The following is a 16457-nucleotide window of genomic DNA, read 5'->3' on the forward strand; positions in this document are numbered from 1 at the left end:
GCCCAATAATTACTTCTTTCTTTCTAATAAACTTTATTCATCCATATTAAATGAGTCTCCTGCTCAATGCTGGGTAAATGAAATGGAGATAATGTCATATATTAAATCTAGGTTATAATAGGTACACAATGATTCTGAGGAAAGACTATAGGATTACTCAAAAAGGAATTTTCATCTTAATTGCTTTGTAAGAGAAATAATAGTAGCAAAAATACATTATAAAAGCTCTTTCCCTGGGGAACTTAAAAACCAGAATGATCTTAGAAAAGTACTTTCAGAAAGCAGACACTGCAACATCTGCACCTCCAAATTAATTTAAACTAAAATTGTGCACCTGAGTCATCTATATATACACCTGTCCAGAAAACCCGGGAACCCCGGGAAATTCTGATTCAGGAAGTCTGGGGTGGGGCCTAGGTATCTGTATGTTTAACAAGCTTTACAAAAGATGCTGAGGTCCACTAAAGAATGAAACCAGGAACCTAAAGCATTCAGCAGCTGGACTACCTGTGTGGCTTCTCTCGTCCCCAAACCTTCTGGCTGATAGGCAAGGGGAACAGCATGAGAGAGTGATTAGGAAGCCTGTGGCTGGAAGACAAGGAATTCATATAAGTATGCAAGACATGCTTTGAGAGAAATAGACCATCTTCTCCTGGAAATGTGCCATGCATGTAATATTTCTGGGTTTTTTGCAAACTCCAAAGTGAAGTGAGGGGACTGGGAAAATAAATCCAGAAACCAGATTTGGGTTATAGTTGGAACATAGAAGTATTTCTGGATTAAATCATAATCAAGAATGAATTTATACATTGAATTTACATTGAAGTATAAATTATGACATGAAAAAGAGGGCCAGAAAGTGAAATTCATTTTAGGAAGTATTTATTGACTGTCTACCTCATGTCAAGTACTGTGCCAGGTGCAGGGCCTCTGACGATAAATGAGATAGTCACTGTCCTTGCCTCAAGGACTAACTTGGGCATTAGCAGAAAAAAAAAAAAAACAGAAACCCAGTAGTCTGTTTCTAACTAATCCCAAAACGTTGTACTCAAGCCTTGTCTCAGAGGAGCCGCCAAAATTTTAGCCAATGGCTGAAGCTGATTTCTCTCTGTGGTCACATTCAATACAGAACTCAAATGACATGAGCAGAAAATAGAGGTCAATAGCACTTTTTAAGAAGTTGACATTTATTAAAGGTTAGAGGAGTTTGTGGAAATTCTTAGCTCCTGATTAAGTAAAAATATAAAAAGGATACCAAATGTTACTGATTTGGTTATCAAATAGAGCTGGAAGATTTTGACTCTGAAACTTGTGGGGGATTCCTTTTGTGAAATAAAAACCAAATTACAGTAACAGAGTTAGCTTTGCAAAGGTAGACTGCCTGATTAAAAAAGGGGGGGAGGGGGAGGAGGGGGACTATGCCCATTTTCATTAGCATACCATCGATGTCACTGTTAAAATTATACGGCTGAGTCAAGTTCAGAACCATGATAGTCATTAATTCATTATTATGTAATAGTATAACTAGCTTAAATCACCACTTGTCCCCACCCCAAAAAACCAGTTATCTCTACTAAGATTGGTATATATTAATTCGCTCATTTAACCAATCTACTGTATGCCAGACATGGAGATTGCAGCAACGAACAGCCTTGGCTTCTGTGAGGCTACATTTTGAGGCATATTCCATCAAGAGTCACCTCTCCTACCCATGGCAGACCTTGTTAATCAAAGCACCTTCTACTGCCAAGCCCCTAGACTGCCTGAGGACCTTTCTCAGAGTGATATTCCTGAGAATATTACCAATCAGAAGTAAAACACAGGACAAAATTTATTCATCATCCCAGATTCTAACCAAACTATACTGAATCACCTCTGGTTCCCCAACACTATGCCTGGTTCATATTATTTTCTCTTATCTGTTCCTTTCTTCTACCTCTTCCCCTTCTATGACAGTCCAAATCAGCTGTTCTGAAGATACAGCTCAAATATTTTATCTTGAAACCTTCTGCTCCCCCACGTTCCCCCCAAACCCCATCCAAATATAAATCCTTCCTGTTCAGAATTTTTTCTCTAATACAGCTAAAATATTTTACCTTGAAATCTTCTGCTCCCCCACATTCCCCCCCAAACCCTGTCCAAACATAAATCCTTCCTGTTCGGAATTTTTTCTCTAAATTCTTAGTCTTTTCCCCCTTTTTAAAATGGTACTTAAACATGGTCTTTCTAATAAATATCTTAAGGACAAGAAATATGACTTGTATGTCTTTGAATGCCTCATATTATCTAGCATATAGCTTTGCATACATACATACACACAAACACATGCTTATTATAAATTGCTAGGCACTGGTTCACTGAATAATTATGAAGGAACTTGGGAGAAGCTCACTGTATTTCTATGTTCAATGGAGGGGTATAATTTTCACTTCCTGTTATCAGGTTACATTTGTAAAGGAAATTACTCTTAAGATTTCATTTATATGAAAGAAGAAAATTATGACTCTTCAACAATAACTTGATATACAGAAATGGAATTAAAATGGATCCTTAACCTGTGAGTCATGGACTCCTAGGGACTGTGAAGCCCCTGATATTGTAAACGGCATTTGTGTTTATAGGTATATATATGTTTTTCTAGGGAAAGAATTCAGAGCTTTCACCAGATTCTCAAAGGAGTCTAAGTTAAAACTAGAACTTATGTGCAGTAAATGTTGCAATAACTGATGCTGACAAAGAAGTTGATATGTCCACTCTCAAATATGTCAAAATGCCATGTTAGTAAAGGCGAGAACACTACTGCTGTTCCAGGTTTTCATTCCTCTCAGGATGATACTGATAATCACCAAAAGTTTTCCCTGTTTCTACTGCTTCCACAAATTAAGTACAAAAAACACAAAGCCAGGGCAGACCACAGTGGCTCAGTGGCAGAGTTCTCCATGCCGGAGACCCAGGTTCGATACCTGTGTGCCTGCCCATGCAAAAAAAAAAAAAACACAATGCCAATATCCTGAGGGACTTAGCTTTTTTTGCCAGATAAACTTCTGAATGTGAAAGCACATATCAAATTTCCATATTTTCAGAATGTAACAAGCATCTACTAATGAACTTGCCAAACAATTTTTTGATGTTAACCTTGTGCACCGTAAGGAAACATTGTTCTCAAAAAAAATCCAAATTCAAATATATTAACTAAGTTAAAGGTATTTAGATTTAGAGTACATTTTCTACATAGGGAAATACAAATACAGTCCTAGGAAAATGAAATGTACTCCCTTCAATGGATAATATCATTGAATTAATGATTATTTAAAACTATACATGAGTTTTTCTAATGTGAATGGACTGTTTCACATCACAACCAGATTGACAGATACCAAGTGACTATAATTACCTTTTGTCTATAAGACATACTGGGTCAAACAACATGATTGGCCCAAAGGGTATCTCTTAAAAAAGGATTTAAGTACTTAACTACAAAGACGATTCATTAATCACTTGTGAGACATATCATAAAAAAAAAAGAAAGAAAAGGTTTTTAATTAATTGAATTTATTACAAAGAATTAGTATGCAATCAAAGCCAAATAAGTTCCTCAGGGTATGTTAGAGGTAAACAAAATAACATTAACAGTAGGTTACTAAAAAATAAAACATATTTTCTAAACGGTAATATAAAACATCATAGGACATCATCATTTTACATTAGAAAACTAGTAACAAATGTTTCAATATTGACATTTTGTTATTCCTACAAAAGTCAAACAAAAATTCCAACAGAATACGTAAATTATAATTTCTAGAAGGTGAGGCATAAAGAGATGTTCTCTTCAAGAGCATGCAATTCCCAACAAATTTCAAGTCTCATCTCAATGCATGAGAAAAAAGCACGTTTACAATTCAAACACAGCACCACTGGCTACTAAGGGACCAACTCTCCATCTGCTTCTTCCAGAGACTTTAGTTAGGTGATTACACAATAATGGCTCCTTTGAATGTGTATAACTTTTTAAAATAGTGACAATTCAGTGGTTCTTTCCCATTTTATTAATTTACATTTCAAATATGGCCACTGACCAAATATGTACAGGTTTTCTATTTTTAAACACAAATATAACAATTATATACAGTTTTCAAATATCAAATTTTATCCATGGTCACCTTTCATCCACTCCAATGACTAAAGATCTTCTAATACCAATGATGATGCCAGGTACGACACATCAGACCAAAAGAAGTCTCAGTGCTATATCCAGAGTGATTTTTTTCCTTTCAAATGCTTTCATTTTTCTTAAACAAATGTTCATAGTACCACCTGCTTTTAAACTGGCAATAGCTACATGAAGTAATGCCTTATACCACAAATCAAAGTCTTTTCCTATCCCAAAACTACTATTAATCAAGTCAATTTTATCATCCAAATTAAATTCAGATGTCTAGATCCCAGATACCTAGGTAAGAAATATTCAAATCTGCAAGAGGAATTAGGTATTTTTCTTCTGTTCTTTTAATATAACCCACTATATAATAGTGAACTAAATATGTTTGTTTCATAGAAACAACTTACATTTGCCAATACGGGGCAAATGGTCTATGTACAGATACATTGGGACTGCCTAACTGACAGTGAGTGTTGCCGACGAGGCTCCAAGCCAATGGAGCTAATATGGTGGAGCTCGCTGCTGAATGGACTTTCCCTTCAGGATACGTCGGATCTGCAATAAAATAAATAGGATTTATGACATTTAATTTTTATGGCTGAAGTGCCATATATCCCTGAGTGTGTCATTCCTTTCGGACATCCTCTACACCTTTCCCATTAACTTGCTACTATATGAAGAAATATAAAACAGTATTTGTCAAGAGTTTAAGGTGAGCTGTAAAAATAAATTATAGCTCTTTCTAAAGCTTATTACAGAGCTCCTATATTGATCTTTGAGTACCAGAAAATAAAACCCCACTAAAAATAATATGAAATTGAAAATCTCCAACAATTTAAATAAGAAAACATTCTTGGGCGGGCCACAGTGGCTCAGCAGGTAAGAGTGCTTGCCTGCCATGCCCGAGGACCCGAGTTCGATTCCTGGTGCCTACCCATGTAAAAAAAAAAAAAAAGAAAGAAAACATTTCTTCCCTAATCTTTACTCCTGCTATTTGTGAGAACACATTGAATACAACACAAGACAATTCATTTATCTCAAGATTAGCCTCACCAAAACTCCTGCTATTTGTGAGAACACATTTAATACAACACAAGACAATTTACTTATCTTGAAATTAGCCTCACCTAAAAGAACCCAGAACCCACCTTACACACAGACACAAGTACTTATTACCCTTCAAGTCAAAATATAGCCGCCATGATATGCAAGTCTTAAAGCACATGCACATAACTTTATGGATCACAGGGAAGCACCCCAGGCTCATGCAGAGTCTAATGATCTTTTATACTGAGTACTTACTTATTAATGTGCCTGGGACTATTTGGAACACACTACACCTACTGATCCTGTATGATCCACATAATCCTTTTGGAAGGCTCACTGCTTACTCAGAAAATTAAGATTCTCTTCTTTTGGTACCTGCAGATATAGCTTTATCATCAGCTTCTGAACCTCAAACCACTCTAACTTATTCTAAAACTGAGTTTCTGTCAAGGAACAGGAGAAAAGATTAGCTGACCTCTGACCATTTTTGGTTTATGGATTAAATTTCAAATTTCTTACTCTTCCTTTGAAAACAAAGCCTTAACTCCCAAGTGCCACAATGACCACTGTGAAATGTGCACACTGATTGAGCCCAACTGAGCACCAGCTGGCCTTCAGTCTGCACAACTTCGTCTCTGTTTATGTTTAAGATGGGAGTGCCTGAAAAAATTTCCTCCCTGTTCTATGGTCCTCACCTGTTCTCCCACAGGGCCATCAGGAACCAAATGCACTGGTTGTTCGTTCTCCAAGTTCCGAGTACTTGGGTCTGCTCCCTTTCTCATCAGTAGGCGGACTGCATCCAACTGTGTCACCCGATACTGCAGGCTGGCAGCAACGTGCAGGGCAGTGTTTCCGTTGTAAGCCTAAAGACAGAGATGAAATAACACCCATAAGAAAGGGGACTTTCACAAAAGGAGCTTTAAAAGTACGAAGGTGTAAAGGTCATTTCAACTCTAGTAAGGTTATTGAAACTTTCTAAAAGTACCTTTGTATTCACAAAAGACAGGCAACTGGGCAGCTCCAAAAAGAGACGAATGAGTTCCAGATTTGCTTCTTCGGCTGCCAAATGCAGGGCTGTGCGTCCACTTTTACGATCCTTGTCAAAGGCAAGAGGGAAAAAAGTGAACATTCAGACACTGTGCCTTGGAATATACTTTTCACCAGTCTCCCCAAGTCTGACTCAGTCTTACAGATTGCTTTCAATGCTCCCTTTTCCACAAAACCTTCCTTAATCCCCATGATAGATAGGATCTGTCATTTCTCCTAATTTCCCTTTGCTTCTTATCATGGTTTACCTTGTGTGCAGAGTACATGAGATGCAGAAACAGATGATACTGTTTTATCATGTGTAATATAGTATCAATAAACCGTTTATTTTGTATTCACCTGTGTTTCCAAACTTGGTGACCACCCTGCGAAGTTATATTTAACTGTATCTGTCACCTCTGCTATTAGACAGTAAGCACTCCAACGGCCCAATCTGTTTATGACTTAGCCCCAAAGCACCTAACCCAGCACCTTGCACATAAGAGATACTCAGTAAATAAACCCAAACTGTAAAAGAATAAAATACTTTCCCATTTGAAAAACAGAAAATTAAGTCCAGCTCCCACAACAATGAAGAAACCTTTATAAAAACCACTACCCTTTGCTAACAGTGTATGAAAATGGAAGGCAAAATGACAACATCAATGTCAAGAATTTTTTTTCCCTTTCAAACAAAGACCGATTTACTTCAGAGCTAAATGGCCTTTTGGATAACAATACACACACCAAAAACACATTAAGAAAGCAGACAAGACAATCCTTTAGAATTCAAGATGCTCAACTGTTCACATATTGTGCTTCACTCCATTAATCAGCAAAAAAGTTTTGATCTGTACTTGGGAGTGAGGTCTTTTACCATATCCACTTTTTCTTTCCCTATTCCATCTCACATCCCTTCTACGAACTCACCTTCGCTTCCACGGCTGCTCCCATTTGAATGAGACACTTAATGGTGTCAACCAGACTCTTATTCTTCAGTAAAAGCTCCTGAACTTCAGGTGAATGTGGCTGTTGATTTCTCTGGAGTTCGTGCACCACAGCATTGTGGGCCACGACTGCACAGTGGAGAGGCGTTAAGCCTAGAAATAATAAAAAAAAAACAAAGCAGTGGTTAAGCATCCATCCACTAGTTTTGTCACTCTATAATCACCAACCTTGAGGATGGCCTTTAACTGAACCTAGAAATCAGCTCCACAAGAACTATAAAGCAATCTGAATATTCTCTCCATTAGGTGCTAATTTATAGAATATGTTAACTTTAATCACCTCTCTTCCTTCTTGGTATGCTTAATATCCTTAGAACTTACAGGTCCTGCTCTCTAAATGCTTCACTGTCCAAAAAAGTTTCAATTGCTTACCATCATAATTGGTTGCCTCAAGATCCACAAACTGATTGCTCCTCACTGCTCCCTTCTGAATTGCCTGCAAAATTTAAACATAGATACCTGTTAAAGCCAAGCTATACAAATATTTATCTATCAGTATCTCAAGAAATGAGTAAGTCAACACAAAAGAGATAACTGCAACAGGCAAATTTCATCCAAGTTCAAACATCCAAGCCCTATCTGTTTGGCCCTGCACTGACGGAAGCCTCAGTTGCTGCCTCTTACCTGAAGCACCTGGTAGTGGCCCTTCTCAGCACACACGTGCACGGGTGTCCTTCCCCAGCAATCTGTGGTGTTCACCTGGGCCCCGAGGTTCACCAGATCCTGCACAATGAGATGCTGGTTGGCAGCCACCGCCACCTGAAAGGCACTCTGCGGACATTCAGGGGGAGAAAAAAAAATTTGTTTTAACATGTAACACTCTCATAACAAGGAATATGAATCTAAACAAGACTGAGGGGGAAAACCCACACAGAGAAAATAAATTCTAAGTATTTAGATACTATAAGACAAGAAAAGTACAGTAAGCTTAGGGTGTGGCTCTACTGCACCCAGTTAGTCTTTGATCAAATAACTACAAAGTTAACATTTATAACTTCAAGGCTGATGTTGGCAGAGAGTCAACATTTCATAGTTAATATTAACTAAACTCTCCTGGTCTTGAGCTCTGAAACAATCTACATGTAAAGAAGACACTGGTTGTCAATGGCAAGGACGTGGTCTTCTCTGACCACATCCCACGTCCTTGCCATTTCAGACTCTGACGAGATCCTCACCTGACCATTGTGCTCTTTAATATCCAGCATGTGAAGTGCATTCATCTTTCTTGCAAGGACATAAGAAAGTGCCCTTCGTCCTTGGGCAACAGCAATATGAAGGAATCTGGGGAACAAGGAAGAGAAAAAGAGGTAAATTCATTTTGATTTCAATAAGTTCATTAAAAAAAACTTCCTTTAGCCCCTTTCTTTGATGTATCCATGCATTCCAATGAAATATTATAATCTTTTTTGCTAGTTTGATCATGCATACATGTTGCAACACGATGAGTTAAGCTACTAGAAATATTTAGAAAAATAATGCCATGTACCATACTGATCACTTTAAATATACTATTTTTTAATAATCATAAAGCCCCTATGAGGGAAATACTATCATTTTACATGTCAAAAAAACCTAAGGCATAGAGAGGTTCAAAAACTTTCCCAAGACCACAAAGATGTCAGGACAGATAAGGATTTAAACTGTAAGTCAATTCACAGTTGTGGCCTAATGCTGATATAATTTTTTCTACTCTACAGACATAGTCAATGCTGGTCTTCCAAAACTAATTATTCAAAGAAGACTCATATTTTTATTAATTTAGAGCAGATATATCGTTCAGTTAGAAAAAAAAAGACCCCTTTCTGGAAATATTAGCTATCATAGGAGTAGCAGTTTCTACGTAAACTAATCATGCTGATTAGTCAGCTACTTACTAAGGATAACCTGGTATCTCTTTGGGAAATTCTCTGCCTACTAGGTCCAACCAGCGCAGCTTAACAAATTCAGTACATGAATTATAAGGATACTCACGTGTCACCATCTGCATCCTTTGAAAGAAACTGGTCCTGGGAAATATTTGCCAATTTGCTTTCTTCCTGTTCTACCTGCCACTGAAAAAATGACTTTCCTAACTGTGTGGTGTTCACTGGATTTCCAGTGATGCTCTGGAAAGGCAGTGAAATGTTTAAAGGGGTAGAGCCTGCATCCTGCCCTCCCATAGCCTCACAAGCACTGTTTGGCATCACGCTGAAGTTCTGCAAGCAAGCGTCATTTTGTTGCTGGGCACTGGGAGGAGTCTGAATGGGAACAGAAATATTATCAGATTCCCCATGACTACTCAGAAGGGATGCAAAACTTTGGTTTGGGCAAAACTGTGGTTCCTGAACATCAAAAAGATTTGGCTCATAGTTGGGGGACTGGGAAGCTCTGGAATAAGGACTGTATTCCAGAGTTGGGTTGTGGGTATAGGACGGCTGCAGCTGCACGTTCTGGTTCTGTGGAGAGTACGGGTACACAGAAGCCTGATCCATCATTTGTGGAGAGCCACTGATTGGGAATGGTTGGTACTTCTGAGGTGGAGAGAAGACCCGACCCCCTTGGAAGTCCTGACACTGCTCTCTGGGGGAAGACTGAGGGACCACCACAGGGCTCCTCCAGCTGACTTGGACTGTGTTCAAGGAAACGGGGCTGCACTCATTTTTAATGTTCATGATGTTCTGAAGCAGGTCGGCACTGCTGTCATGTTTGGGTTCACTGTGGTGAACATCTTCCATGCTCTCCCCCGGCGTTGGGGTTTGGGGTGGTGTCTGGAAAGAAGGACAAGGCAAGTTGCACATTTACTTCCTTCTAAAATTTTCCAAGAATAATGTCAGAATGATTTCTAAAGAAAAACAGTGAGACACCTACCAAAAATTGGGTATTCAACAAAGCTGGTCTTTTGCAAGCTAATCCATCAGACAAAGAATCAGGTACTTTCCTTTTCCCACTATATGATACGGTGCTCTTCAATTCTGTACCCAAGAAAGGAATATGGAATCTGTGATTGTTTTATTTCACAAATTTTACCCATAACTAAATTTTACTCTAAATCCCCCATGGAATTATGAAACAAAGGAAGTCTTACCTGTGAACTGCTCTATGCTCACACCTTGTGTCTATAAGGGGAAAAAAAAAGTTTCCAATTCAGTGTATATAAAATGGTGTCCTGCTTAACGTATACCAATAAATAACTTATCTCTATCACGCTTTACAGCTCACCAAAAATCTTTGCTGTACTCCATCAATATTTATTTTCTATCTTCATTTTTAGTCTATCTTGCAATTTCTCTCCTTTCACTTTTACCTTAGTTCAGGTCAAGACGAAATTAAAAAGGCCATTTCATTTTTCATTTAAACTGAACCCTAGTCATTTCCTTGCCCCTTACTTGCCTTCATATATTCATTCATTAAATTTCTCTTGGAGGTGCCTGATACCGGGCTAAGTGATAGGAACAGGGCAGACAACAAGACAAACATGGTCTCCATCCTTTGGGCTTTACTTGTAAGTGACTTACTGGACCTAGGTCAGCAAAGAGTAACAACCCCAACAAACTAGCAACCTCCCTGCTCCCCAGTTAAAACAAAAAATAGGTGCCACCTTAAAATCATCCACAGCTTGGCCAGAAACCTTCTGTTTATGACTTCGGATGTGCAACAGGAGTTCCTTCACGGAGTTTTTCACACGAACACCTTGAAAGGGTCCTCTCGGTTGCCTTCCAGCTCCCATATGGGGCTCAACTGACGAAAAGAAAACCAAATATACCCCAGTTAAATCTCTTCACAGACACAAATCTTGATAACCCCCAAAGCACAGCTGTCTAGTGGATATAAGTCTCCAACCAACAGACTGCAAAGCCCTTCCAATTTGCTCTGGTCAATGGCCTTGGATGTCAGTTCCCAACCCTTATCAAAAGTTGTACATTGCTTGATGCCTTGCCACCAAGCACCCTAAGGATTTAAAGTTCACCAAAATATGTGTGGGGATCCCCAGAGCCAACACATGTGCCCAGATTAAGCCTATCTGCTCAGCCCTATCCACCAGTAAAACAGGACCACAGATTTTGCCACCCTGACTTAGACTTCAGACATCAAGACAGAAATAAAGTCATTATTTTTGACTTTTAAAAAACCTGGGGGCAGCAGGGGATAATTGAATTTTTAGCTTTTCAAACCACAGGCTTTACGTCCATATAGAAATTCAAAATTCTATTAATTTCACTCACCCAAGAAGGTATAAAACAAACTTCCTCCAATGATCGCAGTGTACCTAAGCCTAACAACTTAAAATATCCTAGATTCGTTTCTTATTAGTCCCTCAATTCAAGCTATGCCAAAATAAGCTGCTTAAATTCATTAAGCTTAAACACATTTCCACATATGCACACAGGATTTCCCCTCATCTCCTGTTTTTGGATCTGCTTACATTGGCTTTCCAAGTAAAAAGGAAATATGCTTGTTTCATATTTAAATTCTGCAATACACTTTAAAATGCAGTGTTTATGAGTACAGTATTTCACTTCTGACCACAATTATGTCACAACCTCTTGGGATATGAGTTAATCACAAAATAAACATGCAAAAAGTCAGGGAATGAGTAATTTAGTCACTTCATTAAGAGTGGAGAAAAAACTAAGTAGACAGGACAAGAAACAGTGGATACTATGAGCATATACACATCATAAATACATGAGATAAACAGCCCAATTAAGGAATGAATTATACTAGTTGGATTTTTGTTTGTTTTAAGTTTAGGGATTTCAAAAAATAATAGAACTGCCAAAATCTAACACAACATTTCTCTGGAATAACAAAACTTAATTATTCAACGTCACAAGCCGGGGAAAAAAATTTGTTTTCAGAAATCCCCTATGGCTATGTGGTAAATCAAGGAACTAGCAAAATAGTTTTCAACTAGATGAAGGACAAATGTAGGAGAAAAGGTTCTCTACACACACACACACACTAAACACACACACACTTTTTTCATTCTTATGGGACTACCAGTTGGCATCTGCCATCATTTACATACAGTTAAGCACAGAGTGGCTTAAAGTAATTCACACAAAGTATTTTAAAAAATAAAACATTATTGCTTTTTTCTCTTTGCTTTGTATATTATGTTATATTTTACAACAAAAAATTAAAAAAATAAAACATAACTAAAATAGTAGTGGCCGGCAGTAAGAAACACCTCAAAAAGACAATCCTTTGGAATCCTGCTAATTAGACTCTCCAACATTTGCGATTATGAAGTTAAGTCTACCCGCGGTAACATTCTGTTTTCCCCCAAATTATGAAATTCGGTTCATTAAGATACAAAATGGAAACTAAGCAATTCAAAACTGAAGAAAGGGAACATAATGCCTTTCTTTGCTGGATATGGGTAAACCATCCTAAAGCGCACACAACAGGACTGAACCACAGAATACTGCCCCCAGACTTCCGAAACTCGATCTTGAACTTAAAGGCATAACTAGAGTTAGTTTTCAGTCCAGTTTCACCTTACATCTTGATAACAACGGTTACTTTTTCTTTAACGTAAAGTCCTTTTGCTTAAAATCTTCACTAACACCTAGGAAGCAATAAGTCATGTCCTTAAAACGAGTACCCAATCCTTTATTCTGTGCTATGGCCATTCACTAAAATATTTCAGCACAGGAAGAAAATTACATTTACATCAGACTCAGAACCTCACTACAGGATACGAATTATAGCTGAAAAACAAGCCCACAATAACAACAAAAATCTCACCCTAAGAGAAATCTCGAATGCGGTTCCTCGCCGCCCCCACCCCACCCGACCCCCACTCCCGCAGAAGTCAAGGCTCTGAAATTGGTGCTTCAAGCAGTAAGACCGGCTGTGTAGGGCCCAGATTTCACAGCATCAAGTAATAGCTAGCGCCCTGTACACGGGAAGGCTCCCGGCAGCAGCCTCTTCTACGACGGCTCACGTACCGAGGCTAAGGAAGGTGCAGGGGGCCACCTGACACCTGGTCGAAATACTGCACTTCTGGGGAGCCCTGACTGTACCCTCCCAAGCACGAAGACAAGAGCAGGGGGGGGAGCTCCCCGCCACCCAGGGGCCCGGGGCAGAGCCCCCGTTCCGGCGCGGCCCGGGCGGTGGGTACCTTGCAGCCTCTCGGCGCGGGCGCCGCCTCTCGGCCGGGACTCGACGGCCCCGCAGGAGGACACCGACGAGGCAGAGGAGAAGTCCGAGGAGTCCGAGCCCGGCGAACCAGGCGCCGAGGTGCCCGACGACAAGCAGCTGGCGTCGCAGGCCCCAGGCGCCAAAGCCGGCGGCGAAGAGCCGTAGAAGCACGCCAGGTTGAGCGGGCTGGTCATGAGACCGCAGTCGCCGGCCACGTCCAGCAGCCCCTCTCCGCCGCGGCTGTCGTCCAGCAGCTTATCCACGATCATGCTCCCTGGTTGGACGCTTGGGGACCTCCAGCCACCTGCGCTGTCGCCTCCCGGTTGTGGCTGTGGCAGACGAGGCGACCTATCGACGGGCAGGCGGCACGGGCGCTGCCCGAGGCCGGCCGCGCTTTAACCGGCGGACGTTGGGGGCGGGGTGGACCGCGGATCTCCGCCCGCCCGGCCATTGGCGGCGCCGTTCTTCCCGGCTCCTCCTCCGGATGCGCCCGGTTTCCAGTAAAATGTACAGGATGAGGCAATGTGCCTTCCGCCCTCGCCCCGCCCGCCCGGCTCCGCCCTGACCGACCGGTTGTTTTCCTGCCCTTCACCTGGAAGCCCCGACCGAGCGCTGCCTCCTGCCGCCCGGCCCCCCGCCCCTCGGCCGAGAGATTCTGGTGCCAGCCCTGCCCTCGGCGCGCCCCCGGCCGGCCTAGGCGCCCAGAAAAAAGGCGCGCTCCGCTGGGGCTGTGGCCCTGCCGAGGGAGGCGAGGCGGGAGGACAGCGGTGGGAACTGGTCGGTCTGGTTCCCGGGCAGCAGGAAGTCCTGGAAGGTGCGCGCCCCGCCCCCTCCGCCGACCGGGCGCGGCGAGGCTTCCAGGGCATCTCTGGAAAGTTCTTTCAGGCCCATCTCCTCCAGCACCGCCGAGCACTCTCCCTCCTAACTTTGTAAGCGTTTGCCAGCTTTCCTTTAGACGGGGTCCCAAATTGAAAGAGGTGTTGAAGTCATTTTTCTGTCCTCAGTAAAATCTGGATAAGAATTTTTTTTTCCGCAGCGTCAGAATTAAAAACAGTATCTACATCCTTGTATTCTTTAAAATTAGAATAAAGTCACTTTAGCAAAATGATATACACAGATGCATGTAGTGTGTGTGTGTGTGTGTGTGTGTGTGTGTGTGTGTGTAATCTGCATAACCACGTTGTCTGAATGTTTGCTGTTTCCTATCTTAAATGCTTTTTTCCAATACATTTATATAAATTTATTGAAGTCTTATTACTTGCCAAAAGCCATGCTAACAGTTTGCAGGAGAAAAAGATGAATGATTAAATCCGTCCTTTCAAGTACGTTATAATCTTGTAGAAATGATAAGGTGAGTACACACGTGCTGTACTAAAAGAAAACAATTATGATTAAATATTATGAGGGGTACAAAGTTCAGTAGGCTTCTCAAAAGCAGAGACAACATGTCTGCTGGAGGAAAAGAGAAGTTTTTTTTCAGAGGAGATGGCATTTGAAATAGCCTTAGTGGATGGGTGGAATTTCAACCCACCGCAGTTACGGGAAGAAGAGCAAGCATGAACAAAAAATTAAGGACAGGAACTGGAAAAAAGCCTGGGTCCCTTTAGGATAGTCAAAGGAAAGACGATGACATTAAATGTAAAAAGGTAACTTCTGCCTCTGGGTGGAGCATTTCCAGTGGCAACCTGAGCCACTAGGACTCTATTTAATAACATCGAGGGAACGTTCCAGGAAAGAATTTTAGACAGGCAAAATTAATCTGGAAGCAGTTTTTAGGGAGTTAGACTGGGAGAACCAGAAGCCATTTAAAACCACTGCAAAAGCCCAGAAGAAAACTGACCTCAGGGAGAATGCGTGGGAAGGGGAAGGGAAAAGTAAATGGAAGGAAGGTGGAGCTGGGCAGCGTTGCTAGAGCAGAATCCAGTGAGATTACAAGGCTGAAGAATGCCCCCCCCCCAATCTGGCTGTGATGTGGAGTGGATTACTAAGAGAACAGATCACAGGGAAATCAGCAGGAGCAGCTGGTTAGGGTTCAGAGATGGAGGGAGACCCTGCTTTTGGTTTGTTAGTGTTAAGATAGGATTTAAAACCTGGTGGGGGTAATCCCAAAGGAAATATTTCCTGGATTCTCCCAACAGTATTATATTGCCTGAAAAACTTCTTTCTGCCTCTCCCTTCCCCCATATTTTGGACTTCAGTAAAGTTTAAAATTAAATGGAAAGGGAACAACTCCCTTGTTGTATCTGTGGAAAATACTACACAGCTCTATTTTAACTGCAGTTCCTCAGAAACCAAAATCATTTCAAAGAAGCTCCAAACAGGATGTTGGGCTTTCCCAAGAGATGTTAGGATTTTTTTCTCCTCACTAACATATTTTATGTGTAATACAGGCTTTAAATGTCAATTTAAATAATTCATAAGCAAAAATTTTCTTACAATTTTAATTCTCCCCCCCTAATTTTCCTTCCAAAGTTTCACTTTATAAATAAAAATTTAATTCTTCATAGTCTCTGAAGAATTATTACATTCATCTATACTAATAGATTAATATGGTCAAAGAAAATCTAATGTGTCAAAATAAACATTCTAAGTTTTCTATAAAATGTTAAAGCAGTAGTAGCATTGAATTAGAAGACCACAACCCCAATGCCTGAAGCCCTCCTGCACATGGTGATGAACGGTTGGTTGGTAATATCATTACAAAAAGAAAGTTTAAACAATACTTTGTTTCATCTGAATGTTGAAATACAAGCTCTATTTGGTCTACTGGGTTGAATGATACAGCATTGCTATTGTTCTAATCAAATATACTTAAACACTCAATCTGGGGGAGAGAACCAACACGTCATGAGGACACTGGGAAAAGTCCTCTGAGGTCATCAGCCAGCAACAACTTGCCAGCCATGTGAGAGCCACCGAAAGCAGATCGTCCAGCCCTGGTCAAGTCGTCACATGACTGCAACTTCATGACAGACCTTGAGCTAGAATCACCCCAAAATTCTTGACCTTCAGAGACTATATTTTAAAAAATGGGATCTTGACAATTTGCCCAAGGTCACACTGCTCATCACTGGTGGGAAAGGGATTAAAAT

The 16457-nt window shown here is 40.6% G+C and overlaps 1 protein-coding gene across 4 annotated transcripts in view; it reads right to left on the reverse strand.

Moving 5' to 3' along the window:
• Nucleotides 1-1401: 1401 nt before the first annotated feature.
• NFKBIZ (NFKB inhibitor zeta) overlaps nucleotides 1402-16457 on the reverse strand; it is a 43933-nt gene continuing 28877 nt past the window's right edge. For 2 of the 4 annotated variants that reach the window (XM_077118508.1, XM_077118507.1), the window contains exons 3-12: nucleotides 10817-10956; nucleotides 10304-10334; nucleotides 10087-10190; nucleotides 9211-9986; nucleotides 8415-8520; nucleotides 7864-8010; nucleotides 7612-7675; nucleotides 7163-7332; nucleotides 6192-6302; nucleotides 1402-6069 (exon numbers count right to left, since the gene is read on the reverse strand). In XM_077118508.1, the coding sequence (XP_076974623.1) occupies nucleotides 5821-6069; nucleotides 6192-6302; nucleotides 7163-7332; nucleotides 7612-7675; nucleotides 7864-8010; nucleotides 8415-8520; nucleotides 9211-9986; nucleotides 10087-10190; nucleotides 10304-10334; nucleotides 10817-10945 (1887 nt within the window). In that variant the 5' untranslated portion in view covers nucleotides 10946-10956 and the 3' untranslated portion in view covers nucleotides 1402-5820. Of the gene's footprint in view, nucleotides 6070-6191; nucleotides 6303-7162; nucleotides 7333-7611; nucleotides 7676-7863; nucleotides 8011-8414; nucleotides 8521-9210; nucleotides 9987-10086; nucleotides 10191-10303; nucleotides 10335-10816; nucleotides 10957-13345; nucleotides 13777-16457 lie in introns of those variants that run through there. The other 2 variants (XM_077118506.1, XM_077118505.1) reach the window with 2 other exon arrangements.

Source organism: Tamandua tetradactyla, chromosome 10 (assembly GCF_023851605.1).
Source record: "Tamandua tetradactyla isolate mTamTet1 chromosome 10, mTamTet1.pri, whole genome shotgun sequence".
Lineage (NCBI taxonomy): Eukaryota > Metazoa > Chordata > Mammalia > Pilosa > Myrmecophagidae > Tamandua > Tamandua tetradactyla.